At 40.6% G+C, this 23,708-nt stretch overlaps 2 protein-coding genes across 3 annotated transcripts in view; one reads left to right on the forward strand and one right to left on the reverse strand.

The window, feature by feature from the left end:
- Positions 1-23,708, forward strand: part of LYRM9 (LYR motif containing 9) — a 403,766-nt gene that overhangs the window by 224,957 nt on the left and 155,101 nt on the right. The gene's annotated exons all lie outside the window — the stretch shown is intronic.
- Positions 1-23,708, reverse strand: part of NLK (nemo like kinase) — a 129,000-nt gene that overhangs the window by 15,794 nt on the left and 89,498 nt on the right. For both annotated transcript variants that reach the window (XM_081944358.1, XM_081944357.1), the window contains exons 4-6: positions 6,279-6,385; positions 4,454-4,539; positions 1,768-1,977 (exon numbers count right to left, since the gene is read on the reverse strand). In XM_081944358.1, coding sequence (XP_081800484.1) covers positions 1,768-1,977; positions 4,454-4,539; positions 6,279-6,385 — 403 coding nt within the window. The remainder of the gene's footprint in view (positions 1-1,767; positions 1,978-4,453; positions 4,540-6,278; positions 6,386-23,708) is intronic.

Genomic DNA, 23,708 nt, shown 5'->3' on the forward strand with positions numbered 1-23,708 from the left:
CCATTGCTTATCAAAAGGTCGCAAAAGGTGATCACATGAGCCCAGGACACTGCAACCGTCATAAATATGAGTCAGTTGCCAAGCATCTGAATTTTGATCACATGAACATGTGGTTGTTACAAAGGTCATTAAGTGTGAAAAATGCTCCGAAGTCACTTTTTTCAGTGCCTTTGTAACTTTGAATGGTCACTAAATGAACTGTTGTAAGTCGAGGACTACCCGTACTTAATTGGCGGGCAACCTTGTTTACTTATTCTAAATGCCTGGAGAATCCTGACAATTGTAAATTCAAATCCCTGGTCCTTTCAATGAACTGTATTTCCAAGAAATTTAATGTGGACAGGCCACACCGGAACATATGTCGATCAATTTAAGATCATTAGGATAAATAAAGCTGACATGGACATGCCATTCCTAGCAAAATATAACAAAAAAACTGGAGACAAAAGATCAGTTGTCAGGCATCGAGCTTTGATTCAGTTGCTATATGTTGTTAATTGGAATAGCCTTTACAAAATCCCTTGGCCTCAAATTTCATACATAAAACAGAAATCATCTGCCTCACAATGGCCTTTTTTGGATGTGCGTGTAAAGATGAAACATAGACTGTGAAACGACAATCATGTTAAGAGAACCACACATGAGAATAGCATGCAACTAAACCCAGGAATCTTCCTCAAAACATAAAAATCAAATCCTGTAGCTGAAATCTGTTTATACAGAGCCCTGGTATGCTGCTGTCTGATTGTCAGAATCCCCAGTCAGAATAGTTGGAGAATCTGACAAATCTGAAAAGGAAGATTTCTTTACAGCAACTTAATCAACTGACACGTAGTCACAAACCCTTTACATCCATGCCCAGCTATACCAATTTTCCACTCTTAATCTTACAAGACAAGACAAAAGCGGTCTCATTCTCAGTTAGACTAGATTACAATTTATTTTGTAACAATGAAAAATGGTTTGCAACTTCACCCTCAATGTAGAGATCACTGATTACTGTAGGTATGTCGCCTATGTGTGAGTTGAGTGGCTATATAAATTTGTTTAATGAGTAATAATAAATAAATACTTGGGGTGAAAAAAGCTAATGTAAAGAACAGCAGCTAAAGCTGTTGCAACTTTGCTATTTATCCACCCAACTTAAATATTTTGCAAAAGATTTCAGAATAGCATCTCACTTTTCTAGCTAATCCATATTTGTAAAAGAAGCATTTTCAACATGCTAAAGATAAACCACCCACATTTGTCCTCGCAATTCCTGGACGAGATGGGCGGACTTGAGTGGGCTTTTAACTCAACCTCCATTCCCCATCTGTCACCCCAGAACAATGACAATCTACCTCACAGGGTTGCACGGGAATTAATCAGATAAGCAAATGCAACTTTGTTATTCCTGGACAAGAAGTGGGGTCCCCCAGAAAATCTAATGGAAAAAAAAGTAAGGGAAGCATCTTATGGTCATATGGCTAAAATAGTAATGAAACATATTCATTTAAATCATCAGGTCGTTAATGGTTAACCACAATTTCTTAGTATAAAAGGTAAAGATTGTGTGCGCACATGTGCGCACCCATACACATATCAAACAGCAAGCAGCCACCCTTAAAATAATCAAATATGGAAGTACTTTTTCTTATTCTAATGTCCCCCCAGTCCTCATTCATATGCTGAATGAGGACTGGGCATGTTGGCAGCTGCAATCCAACCCTTTAGGAGGGAGTACGTGGCCAGTTCTATTGCATTAAAAGCAAAGCACCTTTATACCTGCTGAATGGGGCTTTGAGCTTGAAACAATATTCTTCGCCCCAACAGTTCGGCAAATATACAGCCTATAGACCAGATGTCGATAGCGTGGCTGTAGTGACGGCTTCCCATCAGGATTTCCGGAGCCCGATAATACTGAGTAACAACTTCCTGAGTCATATGACGAGATTCATCTAATTCTTCCACCCTGGCTAGGCCAAAATCACAGATCTGAAAAAGTAAAGATTTGATAATGTTATAAACAGTGAAGGTGGGGAGGAGAATTCTGATATATCATCCTAGTCATTTTTCTCTCTTTTTTGGGTACCCACAAATTAGTGTTGACTCTGACACCAGAGACAGCCTGAAGAAGTCCCTGAAATTTTCTTGGCGAGATTTCAGAAGTGGTTTTCCATTGCCTGCCTCCTGGGGCTGAGAGAGAGTGGCCCATGGTCACCCAGTTGGCTTTGTACTAAGACTGGAATTCCCAGTCTCCCAGTTTGTAGCCTGATGCCTTAACCACTACACCAAACTGATTCTTCATCTTAATAATAGCTTGTAAGAAGCAGGGTATGGACACATTAGGGGACTGGAGGCTAAAATATATGAAGAACGGTTGCAGGAACTGGGTATGTCTAGTTCAATGAAAAGTAGGATATGGGGTGATATGGTAGCAGTGTTCCGATATCTCAGGGGCTGCCAAAAAAGAAGAGGGAGTCAAGCTATTTTCCAAAGCACCTGGGGGCAGGACAAGAAGCAATGGGTGGAAACTAACCAAGCAGAGAAGCAACTGAGAACTGAGGAGAAATTTCCTGACAGTTAGAACAATTAATCAGTAGAACCACTTGCCTCCAGAAGTTGTGAATGCCCCAACACTGGAAGTTTTTAAGAAGATGTTGGATATCCGTTTGTCTCAAACGGTACAGGGTTTCCTGTCTAGGCAGGGGGTTGGACTAGAAGACCTCCAAGGTCCCTTCCAACTCTGTTATCCTATCCTATCCTACATATGTGAACCAGGCATGTGCAAATACAGACGTTTCATGTAGCTTGTAACAACTGTAATTATAATCCTCTCACTGTTATGGGAATAGAAACAATGCAGTGGAAGGCACACTCACACACAAGTCCAGATCATTTATGAATGTCGATGCATGCTAGCACGGCAAGTGTATCACTCACTTGATCTCACCACTACTTTTTGTACATGGCTATGTTTAGGGTGGATGGCGGGAAGATGAGTTAACATCAGGAAATGCTCTACCTAGGATTTCCTCAGTGCTGATCTTTCAAGGCTTAGTTATCGCAAGCAGATAAAGTCTACCTGTATCTGGGCTGTACCCACTTAGAAGAGCAGGTGAGGCTTAGGTGAGATTATGTTCCTCTATACAAAAGAGCTGTAAATCTCTCCAGAGAGAAAATTAGTTCTGTGCATCATGAAAATGAATTCTAATCTAGTTCTCATTGTTTTTAAGATGCGGATTTATTTTCTATCTAATGGGATTCAATCATAAGTGCTCCTAAAGTACAATCCAGTTTGCTGTTTCTAACAGTGAGTCCTTAGCCACATGTAGCAGCAAACTACTGTATAGTAGTCAATGTTCTCAGAAGTAGCAATACGAAGGGATTAAAATAATCGTATCATGCTTTAAGCTGGAGTAAACACTCATTTTTTTCCCTAAAGTAGCAAAGAGACCAAACTCTGCCAACACCACAATTCTAAGCTACTCAGTTAACAGGAAAGAAAACTCATTGGCTTCAGTTGGAGAGTATTTATTTACAACGAGGGAACATCTCTGGCATTTAAGCACAGTGTGTTTTGTTTACATTTATTATAGGGAGGAGATGAGGAGAAATATAATTCTCCCTCTGCTATTTACTCAGCCCAAGTAAAATTATTTATGCCAATCATAGCTGACAAATATGGCAAGTGAGTGGTTAATAACACTTCTCAGTGTTGTAATCAGACTGCCAATAATGCATTCAATGAAATCCTATTTTTAAAACAGGGACAGCTCTTCACCAGTACAAACTCATTAATATTTATGGTTGTTTCATGATTTATGGTTTTAATGATTAGAATAGATTATAGAAAGAAGAGAGCTAGGTTATAACCATAGAATAAGAGGTCAATTTATAATTATATTTACAGCTGCTGTGAAGAAAATCAGAAACTACTTGCTTGCATCTTTTTTCTTTCTGTTCTATTTTTCTTTTACTTCTTTTCCATCTAGCTTTCCCTCTGATTTCTTCCCCCCCTCACTCTATATTAGTTTGTATATGTTGTTAATCTTTTTAAAAACTAATAAAACTATACAAAAATATTTATGGCTATTTAAGAGAAATGCAAAGTAAACAGTTTTTTACTACCCTGTTTCCCCGAAAATAAGACCTCCCTGGATAATAAGGCATGTGCTAAAATAAGCACTCCCCCAAAAATAAGCCCTCCCTGAAAATATTGCAACACAGCAGCAGCCATGAGGTGACCACACTCGCTGCCTCCTGCACCTCAAAAATAATAAGACCTCCCCAAAAATAAGGCCAAGTGCTTATTTCGGGGGTCAAAAGAAAGTAAGATCCTGTCTTATTTTGGGGGAAACGCAGTAAATATATCAGGGTTATACAGATTGCAAAAGCAAGTCTTCACCCAAATGAGTTTCAGCACAGACTCCGAAAGGCTATCTATTTTATACAGATAGTACAAGAATACCTTAAGAACACAGTTGCTGTTCACAAGAAGATTCCCTGGTTTAATGTCTCGATGCAAAATACCAGCTGAATGTAAGTATTTCAGGCCTAGAAAAAAAGCAAAGCATAACAAAAGTTCAAAATCAGAACAAGCTGTGGCATCAAGTCTGTGATTGCAAAAACTGACATATTGGAAGCTAAAGTATTGGGTCTTTTATACCCTCTCTAGGGTCCTAGAGAAATTTTACCTCTTGGGTTGCAAAGAGTCAACACTGACTTGATGGCACATAATCAATCAGACCCAGAAGGCAGCCAGCATTATTTAGTAGTTAAGGCTTTATCTCTCAATCTTGGCAACATCAAGACATGTAGACTTCAATTCCCAGAATTCTCCAGACACCATGCTGGCTGGGGAATTCTGGGAGAAGAAGTCCACATGTCTTAATATTGCCATGATTAAGACACTAAGCTAAGATATTGTAGTAGGAGTGGGGAGACTTAAGGTTTTAGTCCTTCTTTAGGCACAAGGGTGACCTTTGGCCAGTCCCTCCCACTCAGCCCAAATCAGCATCAGGCTTTGAAAGAAGCTGGCCAATGAACAAAGAAAAAATAATCTTGTTTTGCTTTATCTGCTGATAAGCTTCATTGTAAAAACTTCGCAAATGGGATCCATACAGAGCAACACTGGGAAGAGGCATGGTTATAGGTCACTTAATGAACTTCAGCAGATGAAGGTGGACTTAAGGTCCAATACTTTAGCTATTTCATCATATCACACTGTTCAAGAAGGAATATGTTAAGATTAAGATGAGGGAGACTCCGGTTAATGTTCAACTTTGTAAGAAAATAATATTTGGATTAAAAAAAACCTTTCCATGCTAAAGAAGCATATATATTATTGCTAATCAAGAGAGAAGCAACCTAGAACTAAGGAGAAATTTCCTGAAAGTGAGAACAATAAACCCCAGTGGAATGGCTTGCCTTCAGGACAAGAAACAATGGTTGGAAACTAATCAAGGAGAGAAGCAACCTGGAATTAAGGAGAAACTTCCTAACAGTGAGGACAATTAACCAGCGGAATGGCTTGCCTCCATCATGGATGCTTTTAAAAAGTGACTGGACAGCCATTTGTCTAAAATGGTATAGGATCTTCTGCTTCAGCAGGAGTTGGACTAGAAGACCTCCAAGGTCTTTTCCAACTCTTTTATTCTGTTATGTATACATTTTTTTCCCAATTTGAAATTGAATTCACATTATTCATAGGGACTGAATTAACGTTAGAAAAGCAATACAGTATGACTAAACAAATTACTTTGCAGGTGTAAATGTTTGTTAAAAAGTGCTTACTTGCAGGGAAAGCTTTACTTATTTTAATTTATACGGCTCCCCTCTTCCTGCTGTTTCAATGCAGGTGGTCCTCAACTTACAATAATTCCTTTAGCGACCGTTCAAAGTTACAATGGCACTGAAAAAAATGACTCACGACTGGTTCTTGCATTTATGAGTTTTACAGCATCCCCTCCCTCGTGTGATCAAAATCCAGGCACTTAGTAACTGGCCCATATTTACAATAGCTGCAGCATCCTGGGGTCATGTGATCATCATTTTCAACCTTCCCAGTTGACTTCTGACAAGCAAAGTCAATGAGGAAGTTGGATTTGCTTAAAGACCATATGATTCTCCTTCTATAACGATGCCAAAAAAAAACCTATTTCATTGGAAGTCCCACAAATTGGCTTCTACAAGAATGTTTATATTACATGGACAGCAGTGGGGAAATACATTTTACATATTGCAGTGGGGTTCCAATATATTTGCTTCACATTAAAAAAATTAAAGTAAATTACCTCTTAAAATCTGGTAAAGAAAAACTTTGACGTGATCTGAGCTGAGTGGCTGAGGAGAAACGATAATCTTATGGAGATCACTCTGCATCAGTTCTGTAACAACATATCTTTAATTGTATTCATTAAGGAAAATACAAGACAGAAAGTGGATCAGATCATTTCAGTTCCTGCAAGATGCAAGAAACTTCGCACAGCAGCTCTTTCTCATATCCTTTAATTCGTAGAAATGATATGGACAGTTTGCTAAGAATTATTTTAACCCTAAGGCTCTTGCTGTTTACCTCTAAACCATTTTTAAAAATACCTTTGTGCTTGAGGCAGTAAATCTTTCTTTTCAGTTACACATTTATTTATTATTTATTTATTTTATCAGACTTATTAGTCGCCCCCTCTCCCCACAGGGACTCGGGGCGATGTACACAAGCAACGGTCTAAGGACTACAAAGAAGGAGGTAAAAATAAATACAATAATCAGAGAAGTTAAAACCCCAATAAGAATAAAAGTTTAAAAGCTAACATTGACAATTAAAATTAACCAAGGGGTGGAACAGTTGTCGAGATTATGCCAGGCCGGCTAGCCGAAACAGGTGGGTCTTCAGTTTACTGTGGAAGGAGCGGAGATCGGTTGTTGTCCTGATGTCTGGGGGGAGGTCGTTCCAAAGGGTGGGACCCGCTACAGAGAAGGACCTACTCCTGGGCACCGCCCTCTGACAGTCTCTAGAGGACGGCACCCGGAGAAGGCCCTCTCTGTGTGAGCGAATGGGCCGCAGGGATGTATGGGGCAGGACACGATCCCGCAGATAACTAGGCCCTATGCCATGGAGCGCTTTAAAGATGGTGACTAACACCTTGAAGCGCACCCGGTAGGCCACAGGAAGCCAGTGCAGCTCGCGCAGGAGAGGTGTTATATGGGAGAACCTCGATCTCCCCATGATTACCCGCGCGGCTGCATTCTGGACGAACTGCAGTCTCCGGGTGCACCTCAAGGGGAGCCCCATGTAGAGAGCATTACAGTAGTCCAGATGAGACGTCACCAGCGCGTGAGTGACTGTGCGCAGGGCCCCCCGGTCCAAAAGGCGACGCAATTGGCGCACCAGGCGAACCTGGTGGAACGTCCCCCTCGCCATGGCTGCCACATGATCTTCTATAGTCAGCCGGGCATCAAGGAGGACGCCCAAATTGCGTGCCCGTTCCACCGGGGCTAATTGTTCATCCCCGATGGCCAGCGATGGAATGTGCTGGTTGTATCGGGGAGCCGGGAGCCACAGCCACTCTGTCTTGGAGGGGTTGAGCCTGAGCCTGTTGTCACCCATCCAGACCCGCACGGCTTCCAGACAACGGGACATCCCTTCGACGGCCTCGTTGGGGTGGTTTGGGGTGGAAATGTACAGCTGGGTATCATCAGCGTACAGGTGGTATCCCACCCCAAAACCACGGATGATCTCGCCCAGCGGTTTCATATATGTGTTGAACAGGAGAGGTGAGAGGATCGACCCCTGAGGGACCCCACAAGTAAGGGGCCTCAGGGTCGACCTCTGCTCCCCTGCCAACACACATTGCGTCCGGCCAGAGAGGTAGGAGCAGAACCACCGCAATACGGTGCCTCCGATCCCCAACCCCTCCAGACGGCGCAATAGGATACCATGGTCGATGGTATCGAAAGCCGCCGAGAGATCTAATAGGACAAGGATGGAGGAACAACCCCCATCCTTTGCCCTCCAGAGAACATCCACCAACGCGACCAAGGCCGTCTCAGTACTGTGACCGGGCCGGAAGCCGGACTGGCGCGGGTCTAGATAATCATCTTCCTCCAGGTGATGCGGGAACTGTTGAGCCACCACACTCTCAACAACCTTCGCTAGAAAAGGTTGGAGACAGGACGATAATTTGCTAGCTCCTCTGGGTCCAGGGAAGGCTTCTTGAGCAGGGGTCTCACCACCGCCTCTTTCAAGGCGGTTGGTAAAAGGCCCTCACCCAGCGAAGCGTTCACCAGCCCCAGTAGCCAGCCTCGTGTACCCTCCCAGGAAGCCAGTACCAACCAGGAGGGACACGGGTCCAATAAACATGTGGTGGCTCGCAGTCGCCCACGCAACCTGTCCAAATCTTCGGTGACAACAGGGTCAAACTCCTCCCAGCGTGGAATCTCAAGACTAGCCTCGGACGCCCCCTCTGGAACACTGAGGTGGGTCCACTCCCTCCGGATCCGATCAATTTTATCCTGCAGGTATTCCCCAAACTCCTCTGCCCTGCCCTGCAACGGGGGATCCCGCTGTCCCTGCGACAGCATGGAGCGGGTCACCCGAAACAGGGCGGCAGGGCGGTTCTCTGCGGACGCTATAAGGGTGGCACAATACTGACGCTTGGCCACCCTTATTGCCACAAGGTAGGTCCTTAAGTAGGCTCTTACCTGTGTTCGATCGGATTCGGAGCGGGAGGATCTCCACTTGCTCTCTAGGCGTCTCCTATGGCGTTTCATCGCCCTTAGCTCCCCATTAAACCAGGGGGCCCGGGTCGATCGTTGCCATCGGAGAGGCCGCAAAGGCGCAACCCGGTCCAAGGCTCCGGCGGTCGCACTATTCCACGCGGCCACCAGGTCCTCTGCCCGGGAGCGGGACAGGTCTGCAGGAGGTGGCCCAAGCTCTGTCTGGAACCTATCTGGTTCCATCAGACGCCTGGGGCGGAACCATCTGGGACAATCTGGTTCCGCCTCCCCGCGGCGGGGAGTAGCGCCAGGGAAGTCCAGTTGGAGAAGTGAGTGATCTGACCATGACAGGGGTGTGATGACTAAATTCCCTATACCCAGATCACTCGTCCACTGGTCGGAGACAAACACAAGATCCAGTATGTGGCCTCTTTCGTGTGTGGGGTCCTGAACTACTTGAGTCAGATCCATGGCTGTCATGGAAGCCATGAATTCCCGGGCTACCTCGGATGCCTCTCCCGTTGACGGCAGGTTGAAGTCCCCCATCACTAGTAGCTTGGGGGTCTCAACCGCCATCTCCGCGATCAGCTCGAGGAGTCCGGGCAGGGCCGTTGATGTATGGCGGGGAGCCAGGTATACTATCAACAGACCCAACTGTCTCCCTGGGCCCCATTTCACGCCCAGAGACTCACAACCGGATGTCTGCGACACAGTGAATTCTCTCGGAGTCAAATCTTCCCGGATGATTATCGCTACCCCACCGCCCCTACCCTGGGCCCGTGACATCACTCATTTTTTTTCAGGTTGGTAATTTTACACGAGAAACAAGACAAAAAGTGCCAGTGATAGAACTGGACTGACAGGAAATCGAAATCATACCAGGGAAACTGCCTACTGCTCATATGCAACATTAAGACAGGAATGCAAGTTAAACAGGCGCCTTGGGAAAGAGCAATTGCTCCTATCTGTTCACTTGAGTTATAACTGCTTAGATGATTACACAATTTTCTACCGTCTCCCATAAAATCTTTCAATATAACTGAACAGGAGATCAATATGTTGAACTGGGCTCCACCTCCTGCATCCAGGCAATTGCCAAGCAAGATCCTCTGATGTTTGATCTTGGTTGTTGACAACTGTCTGGGAAGACACACAGCCTGAAGCAAAACCAGTGTATCTTGATTTTCAAGTATCAAGCTGTGCTTTCAGCACTGGGAGATTTTAGGAAGAAGCAGTAGTGAAGAAAATAATTTTAAGCTTAAAGGAAAAAAAATACAGAATTAGAGTTGCAAACACAACATAAATGGAGTTGGATCAGGAGACGGGACCAGACATACAAAGATGGCGCAGATGATGATAGCATCTTTACATTAATTCTGGAATAGAATGCAGGGGAGAAGAGGCTAAAAAAAAAATCCAATTTTTGCCATCTTTTAGGAATTATAATTTTACCTTTTTAAAACATACAGCGTACAACAAAACTGATTTTATTTAGGAAACAGAAAATATTGATTCGAACAATAAATTCTCTCTCACATAATCTGTGACCTGTTGGATCATCATTTCAAAGCGATTTCCTTACCTAAATAGAGAAACAGAATGACCACAGGTAGGCAAAAATAATTCAGTGGGAGTGGGAATGATTTCTGACTTCTTGTTGGCTTCCCCCACTGAGTTTTCTTGTAGGAAGTGGGCAATGAGCATCAGAAAGCTTCCTTCCTTCCTTCCTCTCTTTTTATTCCCTCCCGTCACTACCACTCTTTGCTCCTTCTATCCTCCCGCCTTCCTCCTTTCTTTTCCTGCCTTTTCTTTCCTCCTACTTCCTGGAAGTCCCGTGGACATGCAAAAAGCTGTCAGGGAACATTGAAAATGATAACCATAGCTGACTGTGGCAGCGCTGAAGCAGTCAGAACTTCCCCACATTTCATTCCCTTGGGAGCAATGGGTCCTGGCATTCTTTAAGTTAGCCCAGTTGATGCAGGTAGTTGAAAACGTATTGCCCTATAATGTACTGTTTCACCCAGTTAAAGATAGAAGAATTTGTGTCTGTGTCTGTTTGAAAAGCCATTAGTCTTTTTTTTCCCTTTAAATCTACTTATATAATCAGCCACACATCTCACAACTGTGATTCTGGGCAGCTAACAATTTGTTATACTCTCTGTATATTTTATTTATTCCTTTCTGCTTCTCAGATCTCTTTGTAGGTGGCTTGTACAGATATATTTACAGTGAAGGGTAAACTGACGTGTATATTCCAGTGTTTTAATTCTATTTGTTCTAGAAATAGCAGAGAGAAACAACAATCACAACTGAGATTTAAGGCAGAAGGAGTAATATGCGGTCTTCTACATGATTGATCACATCAATCCTTCATTGGGATGGTGGTTTCAGAAGTATGCGCACATATGAGTCTAATGGCTCCACAGCTTTGACACAAATGGTACACAGGTGGCAAAACAGGTTTCATTTGTGGTTGTTAAGTCGAGGACTATCTGTAAATAGATACATTTTCCATTTCAAACTACAGCTTGGGTTACTTTTTCATTCCTCCCCACCCACCCAGGAGCAGAATTTTATCCTCTTTCTACATTCAACTGGATGGAAAACTCCTGAGGCATTGTTGTTTGTGGATTTTTCTCATTACGGTCCAAAGAGCTGCACTCGAAAGATTATTGTACAAAGCTAGCAATGTCCTACCAATGGTGTGGGCCAAGTTGTGATAGCAAGGTGCGCCCCCAGGATTACAGGCAAAACCTCTTAATATTAGCAATAGTGCTTAGATTTATATACCACTTCACAGTGCTTTACAGCTCTCTCTAAGCGGTTTAGAGAGTCAGCCTCTTGCCCCCAACAATCTGAGTGATCATTTTACCCACCTCGGAAGGATGGGAGGCTGATTCAACCTTGAGGCTGGTGAGAATTGATCTGCCAAAGTGCAGGCAGCCGGCAGTAAGCAGAAGTAGCCTGCAGTACTGCACTCTAACCAGTGCGCCACCGAGGCTCTTATTGTCCCAAAGGTGCCTTTTCAAGAGGCAAGTGGACTTTCTGCTTTGTTTGTTTTTTGACATTTTGCTTCTCATCCAAGAAGCTTCTTCAGCTCTGAAAAAGCCGAAGAAGCTTCTTGGATGAGAAGTGAAACATCTTCAAAGAAAACCCAGAAAGTTGCCTCTTAAAAAGCACCCTTGGGACAAACATGACCGGCATGACTGAGAATCTCCATAGACAGTCTTAACAATGTTATTGGAAAGAAGAGTTGAGGACATGTCCTTCTTATGAATTTGGTAGAGACCTTCATTATGTTTTTGTAAGATCTCTTTATTTTCTTCAGTGGTTTGGCAAAGCCTGATAGAAAATTCATGAATTTGTAGAAAATCTATTTTTAAAGCATAAGCAGATAATTAGAACTGCAGAAAAAACAATTACTACCAACCTGCTTTCCATTGAGGACCTGTACACTGCACAAGTCAAAAAGAGGGCTGAGAAAATATTTACAGACCCCTCCCATCCTGGACATAGTTTCAACTCCTACCCTCAAAACGATGCTATGGGGCAGTGCACACCAGAACAACTAGACACAAGAACAGTTTTTCCTGAACGCCATCACTCTGCTAAACAAATAATTCCCTCACTACTGTCAAACTATTCACTAAGGCTGTGTTACTATTAATCTTCTCATTGTTCCTTTCACCCATCTCCTTCCACTTATGACTGCATCACTGTAACTTTGTTGCTTGTATCCTTACAATTTATACTGATATTGTTTCCTGATTGCTTATTTGTACCCTATGACTATCATTAAGTGTTGTACCCAATGTATCTTGTCTTTTTATGTACACTGAGATCATATGCACCAAAGACAAACTCCTTGTGTGTCCAATCACACTTGGCCAATAAAGAATTCTATTCTATTCTATTCTATTCTATTCTATTCTATTCTATTCTATTCTATTCTATTCTATTCTTCAGATTTAGAATCACAGCTTAAAGCAGCAGTTCAGGCCCAGGTTCAATTCCCCATTTAGTGCAGGAATGCAAATCAACCAGTCCCCAAAATGGTTGTCTAATCTCTGCTTTCAGTGATAGAAAATTTGTCACCTGCTTACTAATTGCTTCCACTGGTGAACTGTTCCCGCTCATTAGCAAGCTTTTCCTAACAACTCAAACTGACCCATATTCTAGAACACTAGAGAATAGGTTCTTACTTTTTTCTATCTAATATTCTTTCAGATACTTGAAGTGTTTAACCATCACATCTCTTTTTTCAAGGTTCTTCAGTCTTTCCTAGTTTTCTCTTATGAACCTCCCTTCTTGGAACAAGGATGCTAGCTTCTCCTAATTGTCTGTTTTTATACTTGTAATATCAGTGTTTGATGGTTGCTAGTTTGTTTCTTCTTTTTTCTTTATTTTGTATTTTAACTAAATTAAAAAAAATGTGCAAAAAGGATAATCTTCTTAATTACCTGCATTGCAATCAGTACAAATTTTTCATCCAACGTAAACAAAATGAGGAAAGCGTGAAGAGAAATAGTATATTTTCAACCACTTTACCAATGGCCATAAAACAGGTATATAGCATCTTCAGTAAAGTTAACGTCTGTATATATGTGTGTGTCAACAGTTCAGAAGATAGGCTCAAGATCCAGATGGATCTTGACAGGACCCTATCTAACAAAATGAAATTCAATAGAGAGAAAAGTAAGGTTTTATACTTAGGCAAGAAAAATCAAATGTGCAGGTATAGATTAGGTGAGACTTGGCCCAATAACAGTAACTGTGAGAGGGATCTTGGAGACTTAGTAGACAATCACATAAACATGAACCAGCAATGTGAGGCAGCAGTTTAAAAAGCCAACGCAATCCTAGGCTGCATTAACAGAGGGGTAGAATCAAGACCATGTGAGTATTAGTACCGCTTTATAAAGGCTTGGTAAGACTACCGAACTCAGTTTTGGTCACCGTATAATAAAAAAAGATTTTGAGAGTCTGGAAAGAGTGCAGAAAAAAGCAGCAAAGACAATTAAAACATACGAAGAATGGTTGCAGGAAATTGGGTATGTCTACTCTAATGAAAAGAAGGACTGGGGTGACAAGACAGCAGTGTTCCAATATTTGAGAGGCTATCACAAACAAGAGGGGTGTCAACTTATTCTCCAAAGTACCTGAAGGCAGAAGAAAAAGCAATGGATGAAAACTAATCAAGGAGAAAAGCAACCTAGAACTAAGGAGAAATTTCCTGCCAGAACAATGAATCAGTGGAATAGCTTGCCTTCAAAAGTTGTAGGTGCTTCATCACTGGAGGCTTTTAAGAAGAGACTGGGAAGCCACTTGTCTGTAATGGTATAGGGCAGTGATGGCTAACCTTTTCGGCACTGAATACCAAAACTGGAGCGCATGCACATGTGTGCATGCATGCTGGAACACGGAAGAGAGCAGCTGGCTGGTGCACATGTGCACGACAGAACCTGGAAGACCAGCTTAGTGATGGTGGTCGTGCCCACAGAGAGGGCTCTACATGCCACCTCTGGCACATGGGCCATAGGTTCGCGATTATGGTTATAGGGTCTCCTGCTTGAGCAGCTGGGTCCAACTTATTTTAAAAACTTGATCTTTCTTTTATTAACTTTTCCCCAATGCCAATTTTGGCCTGATCATATTCTTTTTCCATAGAGTTATGCTGCTGCCTGCCTAACAGACAAGAGTCCCAAGCCTCTTTATTCCATTTCGCTTAGAACATAGGATAACAGAGTTGGAAGGGACCTTGGAGGTCTTCTAGTCCAACCCCCTGCACAAGCAGACCCAATACCATTTCTGACAGATGGTTGGCCAGTCTCTTTTTGAAATCCTCCAATGATGAAGCACCCACAACTTCTGAAGGCAAGCTGTTCCACTGGCTGATTGCTCTCACCATTAGTTTTAGGTTGCTTCTCTCCTTGTTAGAAGTTATATAACCTTACTATATAAAGTTTGCAACAAGGTTGTAAGGTTACAACTTGCATCGAAAGAATGAAAGTGTCTGTGTCTCCCACATTTACTTCTGGGACAGGGATTGCAGTACAGTGGTCTGTACCTTCACTATGGCACGTGAAACTTACTTGTTTAGCTCTCCCACCAAAATCCTCCCCGGCTTCAGTCCCAAACAAGATAACTCCCAAATGTCTCAACTAGTTGCCATGCCAACTAAAGCAGCTTAAATGAAATAAGGTCCTAGAATGGCCTCTGCACTGCTCTGGGTCTGCTGTGCTTTACAAAAAAGTGTTTCAGAAGGACTCAGAGGTGCTATTAGCGTAAATAGCAAATATCTTTTTATTGTCTCTGGACAATTTAACAAGGACCTAGAAACAAGAGCAAAAGCAGACTTTTCTTGGAGCTCCACAGCTCTAGCAGAATATTAAATCAGCTGGCATCTGGGTAGGTCAAAGATGGCGATGAGGTCTCTCCTCATCTTACCCACAATAAAGGTATAATTAAACAATGTAATAAAAAGCAGGTTTCAGTGGATGCCCTGCCTTTCAACACTTAACTCCAATTCATATCATGGCAAGAGAGCATGTGAGGTTGCTCTGGTTACAATTCCTTCAAACCAAACAGCACCTGCTGGGCAGAAAATACTGACAGTAATAATTAGCAAATTGCTGCATAAAATTAGAAGTACGAAATAGCAATTTACTTCAGAACAACCGTAGCAGGGGACAATAGCAGGCCTTTAAGTTGTGCTGAGTCAAAGGCCATAGAAGTCAACGGGCTGTGCCACACTGACAAAGCAAACCAAAAAGTGCAAGTGTAAGTATTGTTTCACAATTACCTTTGCAGCAAGGGAAGAGTTCAGAAATATCTGCTACGGTTTCTCCCCAGAGGGAGGGGGAGAAGCATTTTTGTTTACAAATAAGTAGCTGGATTTTCAAAATTCTGTTTTGCCCACTGCACATGTATTTATTTATGCAGATTCACAGCAACACAAACTCCAAAATATTCAGTTGGGTTACGTCTAACTATTCTCCAAAGCACCTGAGGGCAGGACAAGAAGCAATGGGTAGAAACTAATCAAGGAGAGAAGCAACTTAGAACTGAGGAGAAACTTCCTGACCATTAGAACAATTAATCAGTGGAAGGACTTGCCTCCAGAAGTTGTGAATGCTCCAACACTGGAGTTTTAAATAAGATGTTGGATAACCATTTGCTTGAAGTAGTGTAGGGTTTCCTGCCTAAGCAGGGGGCTGGACTAGAAGACCTTCAAGGTACCCTCCAACTCTGTTATTCTATTCTATTCTATTTGGGTTTCAGTTCAGTTGTAATATGGTTAACGTTTTTCCTTATTGATTAAATTTTTGTACGTAATGAACATATATCAGGAAAACAGAGGCAAAATTAAAGAATGGTCAAGGAGATAAAAGATTCCTCTGTATATTTTTTAGCCAACTGTGGCATTATGAAGTCCATCAGCTGTGCACTTGTTGCACTTTTGTTCAAATTTGTACAGGTGGCCCTTGCTTAAGTACTACTTGTTCAGCAATTATTTGAACATACTGAGTGAAAATGACTGTAGGACCGGACGTCAAAGACGGGCCATCGCAATGTTTCTACAATCATGTGGTCACCGTTTGCAACATTTGCTTCTGGCTTTTAACAAGCAGTCAATGGGGAAGTTGTTACAAGAGCCCAAATAGCAACCGAGTGATGGCCTGCATAATGACTGTGTGGAATTTGCTTAATAACAGCAACTGGAAGTGCTGTTGCTAAACAGGGTGGCCACACGACATCACACTTTACAACTGCATCACTTAACAACCATCTTGCTTAACAATTGAATTTCTCATCATAAGTTGAGGACTACCTGTATGTTGTTTTATTGCTGTTGCTGTTTTAGTTGTGTTGTATTTTATTCCTTTGCATGTTCTGCCCTTAGAAGTTAAGTACACACTACATAATAATTTCTACTAAGAATACTACTACTATTTGGGCTTGGACTTTTGGTTACTCACTTCAGGATGAGCTTGTGCTGTCCAGCTCAATTCCTTAACATTCCAATCTTTACAAAACACAAATAATTCCAGAAAAGCCATATAAGCATAAGCAACTTGCATAAACATCTGAGTGTAAATGCACTGCTCACTAGGCAAAAAGCTCAGGATTATGGTATTATCCTGGTGATTGGACTATTACTGGACTTAACTATATCAGTGCTGAAAATGTGTGCTATTTATGTGGAACTCAGACATGATACGATTCAGGCAATTTTAAGAATATTGATGTGGCTTGACTGAGGAATCAGACAAGCTACATGGAATCCTCAGTGGGAGAATATCTCTGCTCATCATTAGAACATGTGTTATCCAATTGATTTCCTTTTATAAAACAGAATTATCAAAGCACAAAGTATCACTTCATATCATGCATTTTCCCAAAGAACAGCTCAGATCTTTAAATGAGTTCTGTAACAGGTGCAAAACTTTTGCTAGGCCAAGGATTGTACCAATTTTTCAATGGTAGCTCGGAGGCTGTACTGAAAGATCACATAAATAGTCTTATGACTTTATGGGAGTATGTGAAAGTACGATTAATACTGCTAATTAACACACTTTTCCACAGATGCACTTACAATTACAATGACACCCAGCCCTCCCTTCTGAGTTGATACTATATTAACTCAGAAGTATATGAGCAAACTTTATCCCCAACTTCCTTTTCCCAAGTGTATGCATACAGCCAATAAAAATAGTATTCTGTATAAACTGACTCCAAATTGAGAGGTTAACAATCTTCAACTTAATCCAAATAATTTAAACTAGTCTGAAGCCACAGCAATATTCAAGCCCCTAAAAGCCTTGGTAGTGGCCCTTAAGAGATTCCTAAAAGTTGCTATCAAATTGTTATTTCTAAATGACAACAGGAGAACATAATAGAACTAAAGATCTGTAGAGATTCTCAGTCATCCAGGTCATGGTTGTCCCAAAGATGCTTTTTCAGGAGGCAACAGGACTTTCTTGCTTTTTTCTCTGAAGACATTTCTCTCTTGGATGAGAAGTGAAACGTCTTCAAAGAAAAAAACAAGGGAAGTCCAGTTGACTCCTGAAAAAGCACCTTTGGGACATACAACTAAAGAGTAATCATATCAAATGTATTTAAGTTTAGTTTGATGAATATGTAAAAACAAAACAAAATAAAATCTAGGTTTTATTGGCACCTCAATTAGTTACTTGGGAACCTTGTACAGACCTTGCCAGGCCCTGTTAAATGTAAAAGAAGAAAATGACTGAATTCCACTTTTGGGGATTGAGAGCCAATGTGGTGCAGAGTTAAAGCTTTGGGATTAAGATCAGGTTGAAGGCCCAGCCTTCAGTACTCTCAGTCACAAGCGTTCACTGGTTAACTTTGGATGGTTGTTTTCTCTACCTTGATCTATTTGGCAGGGTTAATGGAGGGGGGGGGCAGTTTTACATCAATGGCAGTGATTTTTTCTGTCTGTCAGTTTAGTTCAATGATATGAATAGCAACAAGTCATAAAAATGTCAGTGTCTCTCTGAAATTATTTTCAGCTGGCTACCTCTTTCCTTCCATTAAAAAAAAAAATCCTTATACAATACAATACAGGCAAACATTTGTGACAGCATCGGCTTTATTTGTTTGCCTTAGGAAGAAATTTAAGTGGGAATAGCCATTTTGTGGAGCTTGTACACAATTTTATAAAGCTCCTGAGAAGCAAACCTACAATTATGAGAAGAGCATCAACATAAAAAAGCAATTGGATCCAACAAACAAGACATTTCATACTCCTTTTAATAGGAAATTCTGGCATCTGCCTCTCTTTGTGGTTGTTGTTTCTTTCAGTGTGACATCTCTACTATGTTTCCCTGAAAATAAGACAGGGTCTTACTTTCTTTTAACCCCCCAAATAAGCACTTGGCTTATTTTCAGGGAGATATTATTTTTGAGGTGCAGGAGGCGGTGAGCGTGGTCAACTCATTGCTGCTGCTGTGTTGCAATATTTTTGGGAAGGGCTTATTTTCAGGGAAGGGCTTATTTTAGCATATGTGCTCAAAAGTCCAATTGGGATTATTATCCGGGGAGGTCTTATTTTTGGGGAAACAGGGTACCATTCTTTGGACAAGATAGGATCACAGGAAGCTACATTACAGTGATAAGAGATCAAAATAGCTCAGCAACTATATGTACTAGAAGTTTTCAGGCTGGGATGTGTGTGCTATATTGTAATTAAACTATACATATGGACATCATGTTTAGAAATGGCAATAAACAGAAGGAAAGGAAAGTGGATTTTATTCCCATAGTAGTTGCCGACTATAGGGGGCGGGGATTATCTGTTTCAAGGCCATGAGCCAGGCTGTTTGAGGACACATTTCCACCATCAGGTGCCGAGCATGACATTGTGCTGCTGCCTCCCCATTGAAGTGGTACCTATTTATCTATTCACAGTTGCATGCTTTTGAACTGCTAGAGCTGGGAGAAGAGCAGTTCACCGTGCCACACAATGCTCAAGTCACAAATTCGGGCTGTCAGCTTTCTAGCTGACAAGCTCAGTGTTTTAACGGCTGAGCTATCATACCACCCACTTGTACAATTTACTTTAGGACAGTGGTTCTCAACCTTCCCAATGCCGCGACCCTTTAATACGGTTCCTCATGTTGTGGTGACCCCCCAACCATAAAATTGGTGTCTCAGTTCCTAAGACCATCGAAAATATGTGTTTTCCGATGGTCTTAGGCGACCCCTGTGAAAGGGTCGTTCGACCCCCCAAAGGGGTTCCAATCCACAGGTTGAGAACCACTGCTTTAGGAGGAAGAGGGGTCTCTTTTCCTGATCTATTTTTGCATACATCTTTTCCAGCGCAGATATGTACTACATAATTGGGAGAAGTGAAATTGCAGAGTTCATACTGCTTTAAAAGTAAATAAAGTTCAGATTAAAATGAGAATAATTCTCTCCCCCCTCTTTCTTTTTAAATTTCCCTCCAGAATCTAGAAAGACAGGGAGCACAAATCTAGCCAGGAGGCATTTTGTCACCGAGTGTTCAAATTTTTAGAAACGTTTTTCAAAACATTTATTTTGCTCTAAAATGAATCTTAGCAAAGTGTTTCTGAAAAAAAGGAAATGACAACAGGTTAAAAATTCTTTTGTCTACTCTTAGTTTTTCCTCAAATAAGACACATAGACTTTCTAAACATTTTTTTCAGCAATCATCTATGTTAACATTTTAAATTAGCTCTAAATATAGCAGCAGATTAACTGGATGAAAATAAGCTGGCTGTTGTCATTTAGATTTTTAAGCTGATAAACTTCCTAAGAGGAACAAAATAAATCTTATTTAAATTACTGTCCTTGGTTGGATGGTCTGCCCCAAGATCTGAAAAGTGCATAAAAAGAAATAATAGTCACACTTTAACTAGAGGAAGTGAAGATTGAATCAAAGTGCAGAGTCTTCAAAACTAGATATCTGTAAGTCATTTATGTTATATACTATTTATATGCTGCCAACAGCTCTTCAAAGCTTTTAAGACAAGAATCAAATAGTTAGTTGTAATTTAGCAAACTATGGCTGGTTGTGAATTGCTTGTGGTCAGTTTAAAAATAATTAATATTTCACTTGTCTCATTGACTTACATTTTTTTTCCCAGAAGCACAAGACAATATACATGACATTTTGTCCTCCATTTTTTTCTATCATCCTTGAGATAACAAGGGACTAAAACAGAATGGGTGTTCCAAAATCTCTCAGGGGGCTTCCATTACTGAGGATGGACATGGATCTCCATGGTCCAGTTACTCAATTATTAAATTTGAGAATATTTATGGAATATACTGTAAATCAGATTAATATTTTGACATTAATGTTACAGTGGAGCCTTTTTTACTCAATCCTTTCAACTCAAAAGCGGAAAGGAGTATAAATTGGGGAAAACCACAAAAGAGGAAACCCTTTCTTGAAAGTTTAGAACCCAACTGAATTCATATAATCCCATCCATAATCCAAAGCAGCAGTATTTTGAAGAACTGAAATCCCTAAAGCTAATCGGTGTACCCACCTTTCTAGATGAAAGATAGTTATTTCTTACAAGGTGTACAGGGAATGAAAGGAGGAGAGAAATAACATTACTGGAAATGTAGAAGCTATGGGCATGAGGAAACAATTTCATATTGTTTATACAATATGAACAATATATAGGTAGTCCTCGACTTAAAACCACAATTGATTCCAAAATTTTTGTACCTAAGCGAGACTGTTAAGTGAATTTTGGTCCATTTTACGGCCTTTCTTGCCACAATTCTTAAGTGAAGCACTGCAGCTGATAAATTAGTAACACGGTTGTTAAGTGAACAAGGCTTCCCCACTGTCTTTGCTTATCAGAAGGTTGCATGACCCCAGGACACTGCAACTGTCATAAATATGATCCAGATGCCAAGCATTTGAATTTTGATTATGTGACCATGGGGATGTTGCAATAAACGTGTGAAATACAGTCGTAAGTCACTTTATTGTAACTTTGAACATTCACTAAATCATCATCTTCTTTTAATGACTCCATAATCCCTTGTGGGGTGGAGTCTGGGCAACTGAATAGAGCTGGGTGTTTACTGGTTGGTTGCCCTTCCTGTCACCAATGTGGAATTATATTCAGCAGATATATTCTCAAAGTGCCCAGAGAGAGAAATATCTACCTCTATCTAGGATCGAACTCACAGCCCCCCTGATTGTGAGGCGAGAGCTCTACCTCTAGGCCACTGCACCACTTTTTGAACATTCATTAAATGAACGTTTGTAAATTGGGGACTACCAGTATAAAATTGTTATATATAGAAATATATGCAAGAATACATTTCCTATGCTTTAACAACGTAAAATGTAGCACTGAACTAAAAGGACATTCAAACTGTTCTATCTGGCACATTTATGACTTTTTAAAATATATATATTTATTATTTTTACATTTAAAACAAAGCAGTACCGTGAAGTCGAAGTGACCATACATTCACATTATATACAGCTAGTCTCAACCATTAACTATTAGCCTACTTAATATATTGTGCATCCTTCTGTCCAATCACAATATATACAGTTTGTTCCAGTCTTGTCACCTTGTCTTATACCAATCATAAAATCTGTTCCAGACTTCAAAATATTCTGATTCCCCTTTATTTTTAAGTTCAAGAGTGAGCCTATCTGCTTCCGCACAGACCAACTTTTCTGATTATATTTAGCTTTGATGGTGTATTTTCTTTTTTCCAATATTGTGCATACGTTATGCGTGCCGCAGTTAGTACATGTATAATTAGATAAAGTGTATCTTTCTTAAACCCCTCCGGTATTATACCTAGGAGAAAAATTTCTGGTTTAAACAAGATTTGGTCTCCCACCATTTGTTCTAACCCTGATTGAATCATTTTCCAATTTTTTTTTTTGCCTCATTGCACTACATATGATAAAAAGTGCCTGGTGTTTTTTTACACTTCCAACCATTTGGGGCCAAATTTTTAAACATTTTGGAGAGCCGTGCTGGGGGGAGATGCCATCTGTAGAACGTCTTATAAAGATTTTCTTTATATGCCGTAGCCATTGTTAGTTTCTGATTAAGTATCCAAAGTTTTTCCCACTTAGCCAATTCCACATTATAACCGAAATTTTTCATCCAGGCGACCATAGTTTCTTTGACATGTTCCTCCTGTATCTTATATTCCAACAAAAATCTATCCAACACTTTGATCAGCCTGTTTCTGTCTGTATCAAAAGTTTATCTAATATGTAATATTTGGCAATACCTTCCTTCTTTCTATACTGTGCAAACCTTGATTGTATCTGTAAGTAGGACCTGGGCAAAATTCTCCTAGCTCCTTTTCTCTTCTTTCCACTTTTATAGTACCATTTCTGGTCAACTATAGCATTGAAATCACCCATTAAACAGACATTTTCATTTCCCATCTCTCGAATAATGCTATGTAGTCTATAATAAAAAAAAATTCCTGACCTTCATTAGGTGCATATATTACAACCAGTGACACCTTTTTTTGGTTTAACATTATTTCTACAATTAATATTCTCCCTTCCTCATCATGATAAATTAGTTTAGTCTGGATCGTGTCTTTAACATATAATGCTATTCCTCTTTTCTTTTGATCAGCTAATGCCGTGTAAAGTTTACCCAATCTAGGATATTTCAAGATCTGGATCTGTCATTTAGTTATATGGACCTTTTGCATTGCAATTATATTGTAATTCAAATGTTTTAGTTTATTAAAGGCACATTTATGACTTTTGAGGGACAATCCTCATAGCCCTCATAATTGTCCCTTCCCTACTGCAGAATTTTTTCCTATATTCATTTAAGTGCAATGAGATTTAAACTATAGGACAGCTGTTTTTGTTTTATATAAGCAAAGCGCAGATACAGAATGTTTGTTTCTCATATCTCTAATCTACATCAAAGGTTATCCTAAGAAAGAAAGCAGCAATTTACAAGGAAGCAAGGGCACAGGGCTTTTCTGCAATGAGGATGGGAATACATAAGAATATATAAGAATACATGGAAACATATTTCAGAAATTTAGTATTATATAAATGAAAATTGAATCCTAATCTTACAAAAATTCCAGTTTTTAAATATTTTACAGCATTATTATTTTTTTAGGATCCTTCAAAATTTCCATTGGACAAAAGTCCAGGGCTAGGGCTGTAGCAGCTTCATGCTCTGTGTTATTTAATAAAAAAATAAATACTATATTCTGGCATTGAAAGACATTTACTTTTGTAGGGCAGCCTTCCTTACTTGGAAGACAACAGGATCACTAAGCGTAACAAATAACACAAATGTACATTTCAAGATATTCCTGTAACAATCCTCTTCACCATTAACACATGTACATCAAATTACTGAATTAGCATTTGCACATTGTAAGGCATTAACTTGCAGTCATTTTCCAAATACTTTTCTCTACATGATTAAAAGATAAATCTGGGAGAAAATCCTGAAGCCTGCCCATTATGTAGGTTGACATTCAAT

The sequence above is a fragment of the Natrix helvetica genome (assembly GCF_964273705.1).
Source record: "Natrix helvetica genome assembly, chromosome: 2".
NCBI classification, from domain to species: domain Eukaryota; kingdom Metazoa; phylum Chordata; class Lepidosauria; order Squamata; family Natricidae; genus Natrix; species Natrix helvetica.